The sequence below is a fragment of the Mytilus galloprovincialis genome, chromosome 1 (genome assembly GCF_965363235.1).
Source record: "Mytilus galloprovincialis chromosome 1, xbMytGall1.hap1.1, whole genome shotgun sequence".
Classification (NCBI taxonomy): Eukaryota; Metazoa; Mollusca; class Bivalvia; order Mytilida; family Mytilidae; genus Mytilus; species Mytilus galloprovincialis.
In genome coordinates, this window is record NC_134838.1 from 96,596,938 (window position 1) to 96,615,351 (window position 18,414).

The window sequence follows — 18,414 nt, forward strand, 5'->3', positions numbered from 1 at the left end:
TTTTAGATTGAACACAGATTTTATAATCATTTGTGCGCATTTAGATGTACTAATAAATTGGCAAAGTTCAATGTTTTCAGAAAGTCTTTAAATTCTTTCCAAACTGTTAACGGAGGACCAAGTTTCCGGTGGAGTGGGGAGAGGGATGTGTGACACGTATATGTCTCTAAATAAACCTTTCCATTGATTGTTTTATGTTAGCGTTTTGTCATTTTGCGAATTTGTTGTTAATCGAGATCATAGATTCCGTTTGACGTTTTCCCTTCTTTTAAGACTATTCGAAGCTTGTCATATAATTATGGTATCATATTTTCTGTTCACTCATCGTTGTCAGTATAATGAAATTTGATGCAACTGTCATACAGGTGAGAAGTTTAGCTAGCTATGAAACCAAGTTTAATAAGCTATAAAACCAAGTTTAAACCACAATTTTCTTCATAAGAAAATGCCTGTACCATGTCAGGAATAGGACAGTTGTTATCCATTCGTTTGATGTGTTTGAGCTTTTGATTTTGCCATTTGATTATGAACTTCCCGTTGTGAATTTTCCTCAGAGTTCAGCTATTTTGATATTTTACTTTTTAGACAACAATGTTGTCTATTGTGTGATTATTGAAGACTGACTATTGATTTTTATTATTAGTGACATTGGCTTTTTCATTAAGTAGTGTTTTTATTTTCATCTGAGTATTCTTGTACGATAAAAATATCAGCCATTAGTAGGGATTTCCTTCTTGTCATATATGTATACCGAACATGATATAGATCTATCTATTCAATACATCCAGCATAACCATTTTACCATGTTTCCTACAAGTTTATGTTATTGCCGGTCGAATTTAGCTGTGTGAAGGTTTTTTAGTATACTTAAAGTATGCCGCTACTGTAAATCAATTTTGCTTTTCGCTGTTGTAACTTGTGTTTGAGTGACAAATTGGATGAACCATAGACACAGAATTGTGGTTTGTTTTAATTCATTGATGTTAAGTAAGGTGATTATTACATAATTACACATCTTTGTAGACTTTTAAGGCGCCAAAAAGGATAACGAGAATTAAATAGCTAAATTGCTAGTCACTCTTATTCACCTTTTACTATAAAACATCCATAACATACCATTACCTACAATGAGGCATTAAGTATAGATCGTGGCGTTTGAAGCGCCGTTGTTGTGTAGAACATCCTTAATAACCAAAAGATGAAGTAGTACATGATAAAGTTTTAAGATCAAATGGGGCCTGAATAATGAAATGTTTTAATTTGATCAACTAAGTTTTGGCATGGGCCAATACCTTAGTTTGAGCAACAACTAAAGAGATTTATAAAAATCGCGGCCATGCGTTGACAAAATAATCAATCTAACTAAAAGCACCATTTTAAATTCATTTATTTCCTTAATTTCGCTGTCATAATCAATTTATTCATACATGTAATTGTATACGTTGAAACTTACAAATAACTAAATACAAAAGTCATATAGCACTAAATTCAATGTCAAATATTTGTCACTTTCATATACTAAACTGGTAACTGAAGCAGTATCTGTCGTCTGTAGATCGTACTTCAGACTCGCTGAGGTCTGCAATGGAGAAGGACGACTTTGGTGTTGTCAACGGAAGGCGTAATGTTGTTGGTTGTATTGGCAGTGGCGACACTTCTGGCTGACTAGGTACTGGTAGTGGAGACCACAGAGAAAACCTTTGGCGTTGGTCTTTGGATCTTGCTGGTGTCTTTGGCAGTGGTGATATAGGAGTAGGTGGAAGAGAAAACATGTCTTTGATGTCTGTGTAGGATGGTGAGTTAAGTGATCTGTCTTCATGAAGAATGGCTACTTCCTTTACGATGTCTAATCCACTGTTAATGGTGAGGAACTGCTGTTGTTGTTGTACTGTGGATAATTGGAGCCATGTTGTATGCTTCAGAGGAGCAGTGGGAGGTGGGGATGGAGACGACTTTGGCGATGAAGAAGTACTAGATGATGCACTGTCTGAATTGGTGCTTGGACGGCGTCTGGAACGTCTATGCCTTGCTCGGCGATTCTGGAACCAAACCTGAAATTTAAAATAGAACAGTTAAGCACACAATAAATAATATAAAATTTGACCGACACACACAAAAAAGACATGTATTTCTAAAAATAACACTGTGTGACATTAACTGAATCATAACAAAGAACGACCATGTATTGTTCAATTATTGGCTCATGCAAAGTATGACATTCTCCCACTATCATGCATAACATTTAGTAACTCGATCCAAGAAACGATTAATAAAGTATACTAGTACATGAAATAATGTTTATAAGTTAACAGAAGAATAGACTGCGCTGATTGTCAATTGGGTCAAGAAGTCATTCATTATTGCAAGGATAAGCTGAGCTTGTCACATAAGCAGATAACAGGACAGTGCTTATTTTCTTTCGAATTCTGTACAATTTCTGTAAAAGTAAGACAAAAAAGGTATCTAAATAGAAGGAGACAAGGTCTCAAGCTGCATGGGCAATGAAGTTTGGCAAATTTAACTCGGAGGATTAACTGTATGAAGTTTACAACATATCAAAAAGTCTGATGTAATGACTTTTCACTTCAAAAACCAAAGTAAGAGAACCAAATCGAAAATTTCAGTAATTTTTCCATTTTTAAAGGGGTAGAACTATTGAACGGATAAAGTGGCATCCACAAAATTCAAACTTGTTCTGTGTTTTGTGGTAATAAGCATTGTGTATAAGTTTACAACATATGATTTGGTTGATGCAAACTAAAGTTATAGTGAACGTAAATTTCAGCAATTTTTCCATTTGTAAAGGGGCATAACTATAGAACGGTTAACGAGACGCCACCAAAATTCAAACCAGATCTGTGTTTTGTGGTTATAAGCATTGTATATCAGTGTAATGGTATTTGGTTGAGGCAAACTACAATTAAAGAACGAAACCCAACTTTGGGACGTACAGAATGACAATTTAATGGTAAAACTTAATACCCCACGCTACGCCGGTGAGGGTATAGAAATGATATAAATTGTACATAGATACTCATAATTTAAGTTTTTTGTAAAAATCTTCATTTGATGGATATTAATTATATGAATAGAGGAGGGTGGTTTACGTAGATTAGAAAACAACCCCACGACACAGAAAAACGTCAAACTATAAAATAAGTCAATTTACAGGACAGGTGTCTATACAAGATGTGATTATTAAAAGATTTCTATTATTTTAGCAACTTGAGCTACAGTCTTCAGTGTATCTATGATTTTCTTAATAGAAATATGCTTGTTAAACTAAATATTTGACACTATCCCCTGCATTAAAATTACAAAAAAACACCAGTATTTTCGTTTTTTTCATAAAGGTATGACCATGCCTCTCATTTGTCCATATTTGCACCTGCAAACAAATGACCCTTATTTTCATTTTGGACGAATGCCTAATAATGCTTTGATAGGAGCAAAACAATAGTTAAATACTGTGCGAGATGAATTCAAACAAATTTAATATTACCTATAATAATGTTATTTAGTAATATTTTCTAAAGAATATGTGAAATTTTGAATTCTCTGATTGTAATTATATGCATATACCAACTTCAAGTAAAGCTGTTTATGTTTTATGTGTATGAGCTTACACAGTGTTATGTGGCATTCACTTTTGAAGCAGGTCTTTATTTCTTGTTTGATTATGTTACCCTGATTTAACAGGGTTAGAAAAATAGTCTATAGACTCATTAATTTGTTCCTCTCCACGGAAATCTTTAGTAAAAGGCGAAAGATTTATTCGTGGTTTGAAGAGAAACCAGAGCAACGAAATGTGGAAGTTCGATGGACCCAGCTAAACAATTATTTTGTTTAGTTTTGGTATATAATTAACGTTTCCTTTGTAAAATACAGTTCAAAATATACAAATAGATTATATTAAAATACTTCATTTTATTTATTTTTGATATTAATGTTCAATCAAATAATGAATTTATATATCTAGAGGTTAATATCAATTTCATTGAGTTTTTTTCTAGCAGCCCATATAAAGGGAAATAATTCATGTTACTTTTTCAATAGAAATTGTTAATTTGACAGGTTTTATTAAAATAAATAGATACTGTATAGATGTCAGACTAATGAGTCATGAACATTATAATGTGAGGTTATACACAATTCATTAAGTCTGGTAAGTTACAACCTAAAGTCGATTATCATTCTTTATTACATCTGCTTTCATTGGGCATGGACCCCCCTTTTTTTTAAAGTTTGTTCGGTCTTTTTTTATAATCTTTTATATATGTGATGTTCAAAAGATTTTAATAGAAAAAGTTAATTATAACCAAGCTGGCGTTTACTCTAACGCGATCGATGATTTTCACAAACTGTTAAAAATATGATAGGTTCTCAATTATATCGTCTTGGTACCTGTTTTGACGCGGACCAGAAATGACGCACCAATTTAGTTTTGGGTTTTATTTAATGAATGGCTGTTATTTATTTTGAATTTATTGAACCATAAAATTAATTTTTGACTCTTCACATTGAATAATCCGCGAAGCGGATTATGTTAAATGTGAGGAGTCAAAAATTAATTTTATGGTTCAATAAATTCAAAATAAATTATTGCCATTCATTATAAATAAATTTCTATCAAAAATAAGGCTCAAAGATATATATTAATACAAATAACAACGTACACAGATGTTTGCGTATGAATACACAAGGTTAGAGTGGGCGTGTCGCCATAAAAATTGATAACATTGAAAATAAAGCTAATTATTTTAACCAATCAGAAGACAGTAAATACATCAAATTTATTTATATTTCTAAACAAAAGATGTGACGTCATCGATAATTACTATTCATAACATGATGGTGAAGGTCATATGACTACAACATAGATGCCTCAAACTATGTCCAGAAATGTTATTATTGCTTGAATTAGTAAAGATAATGCAATTTCTGCCATTTTATTAAGGTCAAAAACAGTCTACCTTTCCCGGAATGATTGTCAGTCCTAAATCCACTTTGGCCGGCAAAAGTATGTATGCACATGCTGCCCCAGTTTGTGTTTTTCAAATCATATGACTGTCATGTGACATGGTTTTACATTTAAGCGGGAATCATTGTAGAACAAATGATCGTCGCTTATATAATTTTCTATTGTTTATCGATTTTTTTCATTCATTGTACGAAGTATACATTGATAAATGTTTTAATGTCAATGTTGTTTTATGAATGCAATTACTTCTTATTTTCAAGTATATGGAATATATATGTCACTTTGATAAATTTTGAACAATTTTATATAAAATTTGAAATAAAATATAGGTTACAATTAAATTAATGAAAAAAATTGTGTTGCTATCAACATGATCATAAAAGTGACTGTAAATGTCAAAATTTGTTATTAAAATTAAATTTGTTGAATAGTGTTAACTTTAAATTATCCGGATTGAAGCAATTTTTCGAACATCAGGTACACTGCAAGTGGTTTTTACTGGTTTGTTTATAGTGCGTCATTACTGGTACCCATCATAAGTTGACAGTCCGTTTGTAATGTTAGCAAACATGATTTTTATTGCTTTTACTGTTTCAAAAATCAACTGTTTAATGATTGAAATACATTAACAAGTGATCAATCTTTCATTCTATTCCGTGTTTCTTTTTCTTTTAAATGGTAGATTAAATGCAGAGACAAACACAACGTTAGGTGCGTCATTACTGGTTCCTCGGGGATAGAATAAATCTGAGACTACTATAACACAGTGTTATAGTAGTCTCAGAATAAATAGATACTATAAGTAATATAGATGTCTAATGAGTCATGAACAGTACACTATAATGTGAGGTTATATACAATTTATTATATGTTTGGAAAGTTACAACTCAAAGTTGTGTATCATTCTTATGACATCTGATTTCATGGGCAGTGCCCCCCCCCCTTTTTATATATAGTTGTTTCGGTCTTTTTTCGGTCTTTTTTGTTATCAGCTTAAATTTTATCTGAAATGTTATATGTCTAAATAATATTTCCATTGAAAAATACTGTAAAAATGTATTAGTTCTTGTTCTTGTACATACCATTATACATTATATATACGTACTAAATCATAAGTTGAATTCATTATTTAACAATAACAGAGACTATAGTATTAAGTAACAGGGGACTATAAAAACTATCTTACTAACATTCAGTTTTATAAAGGTGCCAGTAGTGATAAATTTCTGATATAAATAATATATCCTCCGTAATCCCCGCTAACCCAGACTTGGTTCACTTTATTCGGCATTCATTTATACAAATAATGTATTTTGTGTAATTTACGAAACAAATTAATTTTGAACATATATTAAAATGTGGGAAAATAACACGCTTAAATTAAATCATATCTTGACTGAGACTTCTATTTTAATAGAAATTGATTATAACGATTAGTTCAAGTTAAAACTGTAACGTATATATATATATATATATATCAGTCTAAAGATTTGCACAACGGTACTGATATAAGATGTTATAATACGAAAATGTTGTTATTAAATCGTGCTGACAAATATTTCGGCTCAACAAATGGCCTTCTTCAAGTGTCACAAGTTTTAACAATACTGATTGTATAGTATCGCCTATTCTAGACGATCCGGTACATAGTAAATTTGCTGGTTGGTCGTTTTTATAGACTTTTATATATATATATATATATATATATATATATATATATATATATATATATATATATATATATATATATATTAATTAAAGGACAGTGGGTGTTCATTAAAAAATCTTATCACTGTGCGTATTCAATTTCATATTCATGAGGGGGGGGGGGGTGCATTTATATGTATCAAACCAAAGGTCACTATACATATTAATGAACAAACACTTCGGTTCTCGATATATATGCACATCGAGTATCAGAAAATGATGAATATTACTTAATATTGTTTTCCTATAGAAGCACTCACCTGAACTCGTGCCTCTTCTTCGTTGATCTGTCTAGCTAAGGTGATTCTTTCTTTGATGTCGGGGTACTTGTTCTCGATGAAGGCTTTCTCTAGAATAACTATGGTGGCGTTAGAGAACATTGTCCTGTTACGACGCTGACGCTTCTTTGGTGGGTCTGAGTCTAAAATGAAATTTAAAAATATGATATATGATTGTCATGCATTTATCAATTGTGTGTAAAACCTCAGAAAGACAGAATATGTATTCTCAAAACCACAATTCAATACCTTTGCTGCAATTTGAAGATACGTAGGTACAGAGATCATGAGTGAAAAATTTGTACATACAATAAAGTCATGGTACCGCATACGCGGCGTGTTTTATATTAAATTACTGTACACGTACTAATTTACTTTTTTTCTTTTAAAATTTACAAACAGACAAAGACACAACAAACCAAAGCAATAATAACAAACCTTCACCCTACAAGTCTTAATTTTTCCATAATGAACATTTAAAGCAATAAAACTACTTTCAGTACACATAAGCTTGTAACCGGTTATCCAAGTAAATATATGATATACAGAAGAAAAAAAAATACGTAGTTTTATAATTATGTCTTGTATCTGGCATATCTTTTAACACTAAATGTTGAGGAAATTTGTCAATGAAAAATAGTAAAATAACTTCATATAGACTTACCAAAACCCATTATTTTGCTGATAGAGTGGTCTGTTACAAAAGCTGTCATTGTTGGCTGTAAATTGGAATTTTTTCAATATTGCCAATTTTTAAATGTATCGGGTATATACTGTCCATGTTCTCGTGTTTATTTAATATTGAGTAATGTATTATAGAATTATGATTGGATATTGAAATAATATTCAAAAGGAAGCCAGTTTTATCTTATTAAAATGATATTAAATCGTGACAGTGTTTACATAATCAACCCAAGAAGCCATTCAATCTGATTAGTTAATTGCTAAAACAACAAAGTTAAGGCTTATAATAATTTTCTCACATTTCTTTGAAGTTCAATAGATTGCAATAGAAAAATTGAATTATAACCAAGCTGGCGTTTACTCTAAATTGATCAATGATTTCACAACCTTATTAAAATTGGTTATTTCAGTAGATTTTCTGAAAATTGATTAATCAATTAAATGATTAAAGATTAAAATGCACTCTTGATGAAGTGCATGTGCATCAGAATTCTTTATAAGCATTGTTGATGTATCGTTTTGAACTTTTTTCTACAAACGGGACTAGATAGCATATTTGATTTACATTCAATCAAGAGTATCTTTCATTTTCTATTACGAATTGTTCGAGTTTAATGTTTCGAGTTTGTTACATGGGACAACGCCAAGTGAACGTTTTTTTCTGACAGTCTATGTCTTAAGAAGCCTATGAATATTATATTTTTATTCTTTCTCTATCATAATGTGAAAATTTAAGAAGCAATCTTTATTTTCATATATAATTTGAAATATTTATTTCAGCATTTCTAAGAAAATTTCCTGATCAAATATGTAATTAGCGCTATTTTCGCGGTAGTAGCAATATCTAACGTTGCGTCTATGTTAAGCAGAGACATATGAATATGATCCGCCGTATATATGTTTCTGAGTTAAATCAGAGACATATAATGTCTCTGGTTAAATTAGTATTTTATCGTTTATGGTTAAGCAACCGATTATGCTCAAAATAAGATCGCTAGCATTTGGATTTTTCTTCTTCAATGAACACATCTCTGTAACATTTCTTCCTTGACCAGTGCATCTGACACCAAAGTTAGGTGTCAACATAAACCAGATTCGTTAGCAGAACAATGAATGTAAACTCATACAGGTATGTTTAAACGATGTGCTGGTGGAATTACCGTGCTGCTGCACATACTGTCTGGGTTGAATGACACGAATTTTGGTAGAAAATACTTCTTAACTCCACATTTTATCTTTAACATCGATTTTATTCTGTCTTATACAGAAAATTTCTTTTCAACCTATTTGAAAGATTCGAAATAACTCTTATGCTATTATATAAAGTATAATTTTCAGCAAGGATAACACAAATAATCCATCACAAGCTAACACCCTTACACTTTGATTACAATCGGAAAGACACCCACAACTAATATTTCTCCAACCAATAAAATATATATAGGTGCACACATCACAAGTTAGCCAAACTGTGGAAACCAGCTTGAAAACATCTGTAACAAAGAAGTACTAGGTATTTAAAGCATAACTTGTCATATTTTCCCAGGAAGAACACTTGATGGTACCTGTCAATGTTCGTCAGTGTTCATCTCTTTTAATAACCTTGAAGTTTTGAACATTTATATAATCTGTGGATTAAAAGTGGAAAATTTGTGACAAACAAGAGGGGGGGGCAAGGGGGGTCCCAATAACAGCAAAACAGCAAATTGATTTGGCTTATAACAGATAACAAGGAATTAAAATGGACAAAAACAAATAACAGTAAATGAAATATTAAAATAAGTCGGGTCATTGACAAATCCAGTATTTCTTATTACGGGTATAATCCTTTAGGCAGCAACCATTTGATTTTCTGGGGGGGCTATGGTTTTTTTTTCTGTACAAACTTTTTTTTTCGCCTGCGGCGAAAAACAATATATTTTTTTCGCGGCAAGTTGAAAACAATTTTTTTCTTTCAATTTTAGCATTACATATAGTGGCAGCTGAGGGTGAAACAAACAATTTTTTTTTCTCAGAATCAAAAACAAATTATTTTTTTCTCCAAAAACTGGAAACAAACTTTTTTTTCCAAAAAAAACCATAGCCCCCCCCAGAAAATCAAATGGTTGCTGCCTTATAATGAATTCCATTTTCTATGAACATGTTCTTAAAATTATGTATCTAGAATGTGTTTACTACTCAGTATATTTTTATACGCTAGTTTACGGGACGTATTATGGAATACTGTTGTCCGTCTGTCGTCAATATGTCAAACATTAACTCCAACACTCTTTTACCAATTTGCATAAAACTTTGGAAAAATGTTTATATGTATTGACGTGAGCTCCCCTTCGTTTTTTTTTTTTTTTTATAAATTTCAGATTTAAAGTTTTTGAGTAATGGGGTTTTATTTAATACAAATGTTGTTTTTTTTTAGTTTTCTGATTATATCTCAAAAATCCTTTCACAAATTTGCACGGAATTTTGGTGAATTGTTTATATCTATTGACATGAGCTCCCTTTCAATTTATATAAATTTTAGATTTTAAGTTATAGCTATTGTTGTAAGCGCCCTTTCTATTTTCATTAATTTTAGATTTTATGTTATTGAGTTGAGGGGTTCTATACATTAAAAAAGGTGGTATTTTCCAGTTTTCGGACAATAACTCAAAAATGTTTTCAGCAGTTCTCATGAAACTTAGGTGTATTGTTTATATATATTGACTGAAGCTCTCTTTAAATTTTTATAAATATCTGATATGTCATAAGGAAGTTATCGAATATTTCAAAAAGGGCGACGGGCGTATCATGCGCTCATGACGTAGCTGTTTATTTGTTATAGAATTCTTTTTTCAGCATTTATTTTTAAACAGTTATAGAAACTCACACATGCTTATAATTTAAATAGTGTGTAATAAAATTGAGAATGGAAATGAGGAATATGTCAAAGAGAAAAAAATGATATCTAGTAAAAATTCAAGGGCAGTTATGGTATCAAAGCCGGTCCAATTGACATATAGTTCTTGTGTTTGTTGCTACTAAAAAATGACCATTCTGACTTTTTTTAAATGCCCATGTAATGAGGTGTGTGAATTTTTCTTAATAAGACTATGAGGCAAAGTGGTATATAGGGTAGAAAAATCAAAAGCACCAATTATAGAATTTTTGAAATACTAAGGCGTTTCTACCTCAGGCATAGAATACCTAAGCTGGATTTGGCAAAACTTTTATGAATTTTGGTCCTCAATGCTCTTCAACTTCGTACTTTATTTGGCCTTTTAAACTTTTTTGGATTCAAGCGTCACTGATGAGTCTTTTGTAGACGAAACGCGCGTCTGGCGTATGTACAAAATTTAGTCCTGGTATCTATGATGAGTTTATCTATAAGCATGTAATTTATCAAGTACCTCGAACCAATTTTTGACACTCCAAAAGTAATTTATTCCACTATTTTCATAGGCTCAATTTGAACAATTTTTTTATCAGGCTTTTGATTGCACCAAGTGTACTAGTAAGTAGAATACATAGTTTAGTAGGGGAACAATGGCTTGAAGACAAAATAAATCTTTGTTTGTAATGAGCTATGTGCAGCTTCGGAACCCAGTACATGGTTGGAACTTTCATTGTACAATGTGTTTGGTTCTGCTTGAAAAGAATCACAGAGCTGAGTCAATGTACCATATTAAATAAAAGGTTAACTGTTTGTAAGGACCTAGTCCTTAATTGAGATTCTTGTCAGATATTCCTGGCCATATGTTTTCCTTTTTGTCATATTAAGAATTGTTCTGATTTAATATGTTGATACGGGAAACAAGGAACATTATCCTCATACAAAAAAATAAGATAATTCTAAATACATGATCCAAAAAATGGAATTTATTACAAAGGATAATCTTAACATATACTGGAATTGTCCTGGACCTCACTTCTGTGATGGGTATATGTTAATGGAATCCTTCTAATACGGGACCAACTTATTAGTAGTGGTAGACTCCAATGTCCAATGATCTTCAATTTCTACCGAAAATTTGCTGTAAAAAAAATGCTAACATTCCAATTTTCAATAACAGTTAACAGCAAATACATTATCACAATAACAGAAACAAGAATGTGTCCTCAGTACACGAATGCCCCACTAGCACTATCATTTTCTATGTTCATTGGACCGTGAAATTGGAGTAAAATCTCTAATTTGGCATTAAAATTAGAAAGATCATATCACAGGGAACATGTGTACCAAGTTTGAAGTCGATTGGACTTCAACTTCATCAAAAACTACCTTGACCAAAAACTTTAACCTGAGGCGGGACGGACGGACGGACGGACGGACGGACGGACGGACGGACGGACAGACCAGAAAACATAATGCCCCTCTACTATCGTAGGTGGGGCATAAAAACTAAAAGCCCAATAACAGCTAACAAAGAATAAGAAAATAACAGCTAACAGCAAATATATTTTCAGAATAACAGATAACAAAGAATTAAATTGCCCCATAACAGCATAACAGTTAAACCCCTTGCCCCCCTCAAACAATATCATTTTTGCAATTGACTCTTCAATGCAGTTTAGTTTTCCACCTCCTCCAGAAGTTTACTGGTCTAGGATGCATAATTGTTTGTTTCGAAAGAAAACCATCTTCTCTATGATCTTAAATAGTGAAAAAGAAAGTTAAAACTCTTAAAACTCTTAATAAGAGTGGTAACTAGAAGATCCAAGGAGTTTGAATCTTTCACCTGTCATTTTTGAATCGATTTGATACAATGCATAGAGTATTTTGGAAAAATAAAATCAGATTTTTTTTTTTTATATCATCCAGCAAGTGCAATAGCATCTACATATATGTATATGGAGTAGCCCGACAATGTAAGACTTTTTACTGATTTGTAGTTCATGTGAAGCTAACAAATTTAGCTTTCTACAGTGTTTACATGTTGACTTAATAGTAGATCTCATCCTGCTGATATTTTTTATACGCCCGTCAAATTTTTGATGGGACGTATTATGATATACAAATGTCCGTCTGTCTAACTGTCCGGCGTAAACATGTCGCACCGTAACTTGAGAATGACTTATCCAAATTTCATGAAACTTAATATGGTTGTTTCTTATGATGGTCAAATGAACTGTATACTTGTTGGTGAAAATAAGATTTTACTTTGTAACTAAAATAGGGGTGTGTTTTTTTCACATGTCGCACCGTATCTCAAAAATGATTCTTGATTATGGCTTAAAACTTTAAACAATTCTTAGTTATATTAATCTTAATATCTGTATACTTTTTGGTGATGATTCAAAATTTCATTTTTGAGTTATTGAGTATTTTGTAAAAAAAGGGGGAGGGGTTTTTTTACATGTCACGCCATATCTCAAAAACCATTTATGATTATTGCTTAAAACTTTACACATGTCTTTGTTATATTAATCTAAAGATCTGTATACTTTTTGGTGATGATACAAAATTTCATTTTTGAGTTATTGAGTATTTTGTAAAAAAGGGGGAGGTTTTTTTTTACATGTTGTGCCGTATCTCAAAAACAATTTATGACTATTGCTTAAAACTTTACACACTTTTTGGTGATGATTCAAAATTTTATTTTTGAGTTCTTGAGTATTTTATATAACAGGGGAGGGTTTTTTTACATGTCACGCCGTATCTCAAAAATAATTTATGATCATTGCTTAAAACTTTACACACTTCTTTGTTATATTAATCTAAAGATCTGAATACTTTTTGGTTTTGATTCAAAATTTTATTTTAATGATATTTAGTTTAAAAAAAAAAACAGGGTGGGGGGGGGGGGGTCACATGTCCCTCCCTTGTCTCAAAAACAATATATGGTAATTGCTTTAAACTTTCTCAGAAACTATTTATGATTATTGCATAAAACTTTCACAAAAGACGTCGGGCATATCATGCGCTCATGGCGCAGCTGTTTATTTTATTCTTTCTACAAAGTTTCTCTCTATATGATATTTATTCTGAAAATTAGTGTGGAGAGATGTTGCCTAGCATTAAAGAAAGAAAAAAAAAGAAGAAAATTGACAATTTAAAAAAAAAATATTTTTCATAAATTTGTGTTATCTATAAATGACAATGTAATTGTTTAAATTTTATACAAATAAATATCTTAAATCTTAAACCATCTACAATAGTTTAAGCAAACATCAGAAAATTATGTAGGTTAAGGACCCACACCAATAACCTGAAGTAATTCTAAGGTGCTTTGGAAGAGTCAGCAGTTCCACTATTGACAACAGCAGTTTGATTCCTGTATAAATAAGTTCATTTCGCTAAAACTTTGTCAATTTGTCTTTTTCTGCACCCACTGTATAAAAAAAATTAACAACATGTGGTTAGCTTGATCTCAGTTCTTCATTGGTTGAAATCCTATTATGAAGTTGAATTTTCTTGCTTTCCTCTGAATTTCCTATTGTGACGGCATGAAAAAAGGTGACCATGTCTGATGACGTCACATAGAAAGAACACATCTTTTTGCAGATCATTCGAAAAGAAGGAAAAAGTTTGCCTACACATTGTTCCACCACCAAATATTGTGTAATACATATACAATATTAATCCACTCTTGACAGTTAAATTTTAAATATTTAAAACACTCAGAGAGCCTTGTGTTTTAAATTTGAAAATTTAACTGTCTCGAGGATATATATTGAATCAAACTCGATGCAGTGTTAGAATCTATATGTGTCACATCTTGTCATTAGGAATATATACTTAAGCTGCTTGATAAATGTGTCTTGTCTCACTCTCAGACCTAACCAAATTTACAACCATCAGTTATGTAAATTGTTAAACCCTAAAACTTGACTACATGTTAAACTTTGAAATAAGACAACTTGTTCATAAGAGTTAATAAAGATATAAACAATTGTTTTATTAATAAACAAATAAATATTATCACATAATATGTTTACAACAACCAACAGCAAACTCTAAAATATAATAAGCATAACAATATATAAATGCAATAAACATCTAAGTTGTTTTCAATAGAATCTGTATATACATTGTATTTTTACTTCATTTATATACTGTCCAGCACAAAGTAGGAGAAAGTCTGAGAGGGGAAGTGAAAAATTGAATACAGGGATATTTTAAGGTTTTCTCTTCAAATAATTTACATATTTTTGTTGAACATCTAACTTTTTAGAGTAAGATATCAACTTGACAGTTAAAGCTGCATGAATCTTCCAGTTCAAATCCATAATGATTTGTTTTACTATAAGAATTTAAGCATTAACCAGAGGCTCATAGAAGCACGAATCTCTAATATTGCATATTTTAACCCTTATAGATAACTGCTGACAAATTAAATTTCTCCCCCAAATGGAATTTAGGGTACCAGGTACCAGGTACCAGGTAATTTTTATTTACTATATAAAGAGTATTTTTTTCACAAATGAAATGAATATAAATCTATAAGATTTAATATAAACAAAATTATAATATTTCATAATCAATGACAAATGTTATTTATTTTTTTACAAAAGCACCAGGTTAATAATGATATATTATATGGTACCCTAGTACAATGTTTAGAACAACATATATAACTATAATATCACACCTTACAACCAATTAGCTTTGCCTTTCACTGACTGTTATTGACCCAAGTTACTGGTACCAGATATGTAACAACAAGAAGATGTCTGACAGTCTCTTCATTTTTAAGTGTCATATACATGTATGTTTGTATGTAACAGGTGATCTTGTTCTCTATCAATAATGATAAACCAGGAATTTAGATGAAATATTTGAAAAATAATAAATTCAACCATGTTGTAAAAAAGGTAGCACATAATGTTTCTAAGTGTATAACAGGATGTATAGAAATTTCTAATGAAATTAAATGGTGAAATATTGCAAATTAGATCAAAGTGGAGTCAAGGTGAGTGAAATGTTGTTGATCCATTTTGTATTAAAAGAGGATTATAGTGGAGAGGTATTTTTTTGTCATTTAAGATCTCTGAGAAATGAATACCAAACATAGCCAAATCTTGAGAAAAAAATTACATGTATATTCATATAGACAAAAGCAGCAATAATCTTTATTAGGATTTCGAACCCCTTCTCCCATTTAATTTCTTTATTGCACTTTTGGTTGTTAACAAATACCTAAAATGGTACAACTATCCCATGATAACATTAGGTTGATTTCTTTATAATACTTTGTCAAATAATTTGAAAATGATAAATCAACAGCTAGCTAATCTTCATGGAACCCAACATTGTGTATTTTTTTTTTAAAAGAATCTGTAACAGCATTCTTTAGTTATAGCGAGACATGCCTAGACAGACAGACAGACAACAGTAAACTATAAAACAAATGTCTTCCAAAGTTGTAAGGGTTTTAAAAAAATCATAAATATCGTAATAAAATAAAATAAACAACAACCAATTAACAATTATACATGTTAGTCAACAGTACAGGTAAATATATATTATGAATGAAAATTATGCAACACTGATAAGAACTTTTTATCACTATAAAATATAGTGCTTAGTCTGCCAAGGAGATCCACTGTATCAGCTAAGTATTTGTCTGAGCTTGTAACAAAGTCACATGACATTTGAATATCTGATTTAAACTGATGATACTGTCTGTTGCTTTTTAATGAATGAAGGAATGTTAGCTGTTGCTTTGAGGAAGAAGTTGATACAACAGGTTCACCGGGACATCGTAGAAGTGATTCACCAAATATCTGTGCAGACAGCATGGCTGCTAAGGCTCGACAAACTATCCTAAACCTTAAAAATAAAAACAAATGAATAAACAACCATTCTGTGAGTATAACATGGCAATACATAATCCCTTACCGGTTAAAAATTCTAACTTGATCTATAGCTTATCATGGTGTAAACTATATAATAAATATCAAGTCAATATCTTCAAGCATGATGAAAAAAAGATTTGATGACTGATTACTTAATTGAATTTTTCTTAGTCCAAGTAACATAACTCTGCACAAAATCGTCATACCTGAACTTGATCTGTAACTTGTCATGATAAAAATATGTACAATTTTTCAAATATAAATCTTCAAGCATGACGAAAAAAAACCTGATTACTTGAGTGAATTTTTTTAGTCCAAGGACCATAACTCTGCACAAAATCATCAGACCAGAACATAATTCCACTGTAACTTGTTTTGATGAAACTGTATACCAATCATCAAATCAATATCTTCAAGAATGACAAAAAAATATGTGGGAAAACTGATTATTTGAGTGAGTTTCCCAAGTCCAAGGACCATAACTCTGCACACAATCATCAGATTGGGAAAAACAGGACAAACTTGAACTGTAACTTGCCATGATAAAATACCAAATATCAAATCAATGTCTTTAAGCATGAAGAAAAAAGTGTGAAAAACTGATTTGCCGGACTGACAAATAGACAGACAGACGGAGTGCAAACCTAAAGTCCCTTTTGACTTCGTGGGTAGGGGACTTAAAGACTTCAAGCTTAAAATAACCCAAAATAAATGACCAGCAAAAATGACATTATTTACAAGACAGTACATTTTCTCAATGTTGTGTGACTTATTAGACCTTATGAGAAATCCAATGGTCCATTTCTAGTGAAAAGGGTGACTAAGAATTATCCTCCAGATGTATGTTTCCTGGTTTAAGCTGAATGGTATTTTCTGATTGCATTTTATGATCCTAGTGTACATATCACTATCCTCTGAATAATTTTCTTGGCTGATTTTACTGCGTTTTAAGAACACATTCAACGGCCCAGGAATCATAGGCGGATCGTGGGGAAAATTTGGTCGATTATATAGGGAATCACTGAAGCATAACTGGTTCGTCAGTCAGTCAGCAGGCACCCATCTCCCTTATGAAAAGTTCAGGATCCCACACTGGGAACAGACATTTGTACTTACTGTTGTGACATAGGGGACTTTTTACCAAGTCCTATTGCTCCAAGTAATCCAGTCGACAACCTATCTTCTCCATACTGATGTAGGTGGGATATAAGGGTGTTTAACATCTTTATCAACACTTTGTGTGATGCACCAAAATTGACTTCTTTCAGTACTATATCTACCAGTATGGACCACCATAATAACAGTTTACATTCATTGTCAGAGCTAGGTTAAAATAAAGATCACAATAGTTACAGCTATAGAACAACATTTGTTACTTCTTGTTTGAAATTTAAACTTTTAATTTATGAATCTTAAAACTAGAGGCTCTAAAGAGCCTGTGTCGCTCACCTTGGTCTATGTGAATATTAAACAAAGGACGCAGATGGATTCATGACAAAATTGTGTTTTGGTGATGGTGATGTGTTTGTAAATCTTACTTTACTGAACATTCTTGCTGCTTACAATTATCTCTATCTATAATGAACTTGGCCCAGTAGTTTCAGAGGAGAAGATTTTTGTAAAAGATAACTAAGATTTACGAAAAATGGTTCAAAATTGACTACAAAGGGCAATAACTCCTAAAGGGATCAACTGACCATTTCAGTCATGTGGACTTATTTGTAAATCTTACTTTGCTGAACATTATTGCTGTTTACAGTTTATCTCTATCTATAATAATATTCAAGATAATAACCAAAAACAGCAAAATTTCCTTAAAATTACCAATTCAGGGGCAGCAACCCAACAAAGGTCGTCCGATTCATCTGAAAATTTCAGGGCAGATAGATCTTGACCTGATAATCAATTTTACTACATGTTAGATTTGCTCTAAATGCTTTGGTTTTTGAGTTATAAGCCAAAAACTGAATTTTACCCCTATGTTCTATT

General features: G+C 31.4%; 2 protein-coding genes and 1 non-coding gene across 3 annotated transcripts in view; all 3 read right to left on the minus strand.

Moving 5' to 3' along the window:
- Positions 1-1,370: 1,370 nt before the first annotated feature.
- LOC143046046 (uncharacterized) lies at positions 1,371-7,764 on the minus strand. Its single transcript, XM_076219011.1, has 3 exons — positions 7,631-7,764; positions 6,949-7,109; positions 1,371-2,051 (listed from the first exon to the last, which is right to left on the minus strand). The coding sequence occupies exons 1-3, from the start codon at positions 7,677-7,679 to the stop codon at positions 1,512-1,514; spliced, it is 750 nt and encodes a 249-aa protein (XP_076075126.1). The 5' UTR covers positions 7,680-7,764; the 3' UTR covers positions 1,371-1,511.
- On the minus strand, positions 3,685-3,802 carry LOC143061563 (U5 spliceosomal RNA). Its single transcript, XR_012974470.1, has one exon. It is a non-coding gene; the product is annotated as a U5 spliceosomal RNA (small nuclear RNA).
- A 6,740-nt stretch (positions 7,765-14,504) lies between the features above and the next one.
- The window catches only part of LOC143046052 (ectopic P granules protein 5 homolog), a 53,612-nt gene continuing 49,702 nt past the window's right edge, over positions 14,505-18,414 (minus strand). The window contains exons 44-45 of the mRNA XM_076219024.1: positions 17,542-17,748; positions 14,505-16,399 (exon numbers count right to left, since the gene is read on the minus strand). Coding sequence (XP_076075139.1) covers positions 16,093-16,399; positions 17,542-17,748 — 514 coding nt within the window. The 3' untranslated portion in view covers positions 14,505-16,092. The remainder of the gene's footprint in view (positions 16,400-17,541; positions 17,749-18,414) is intronic.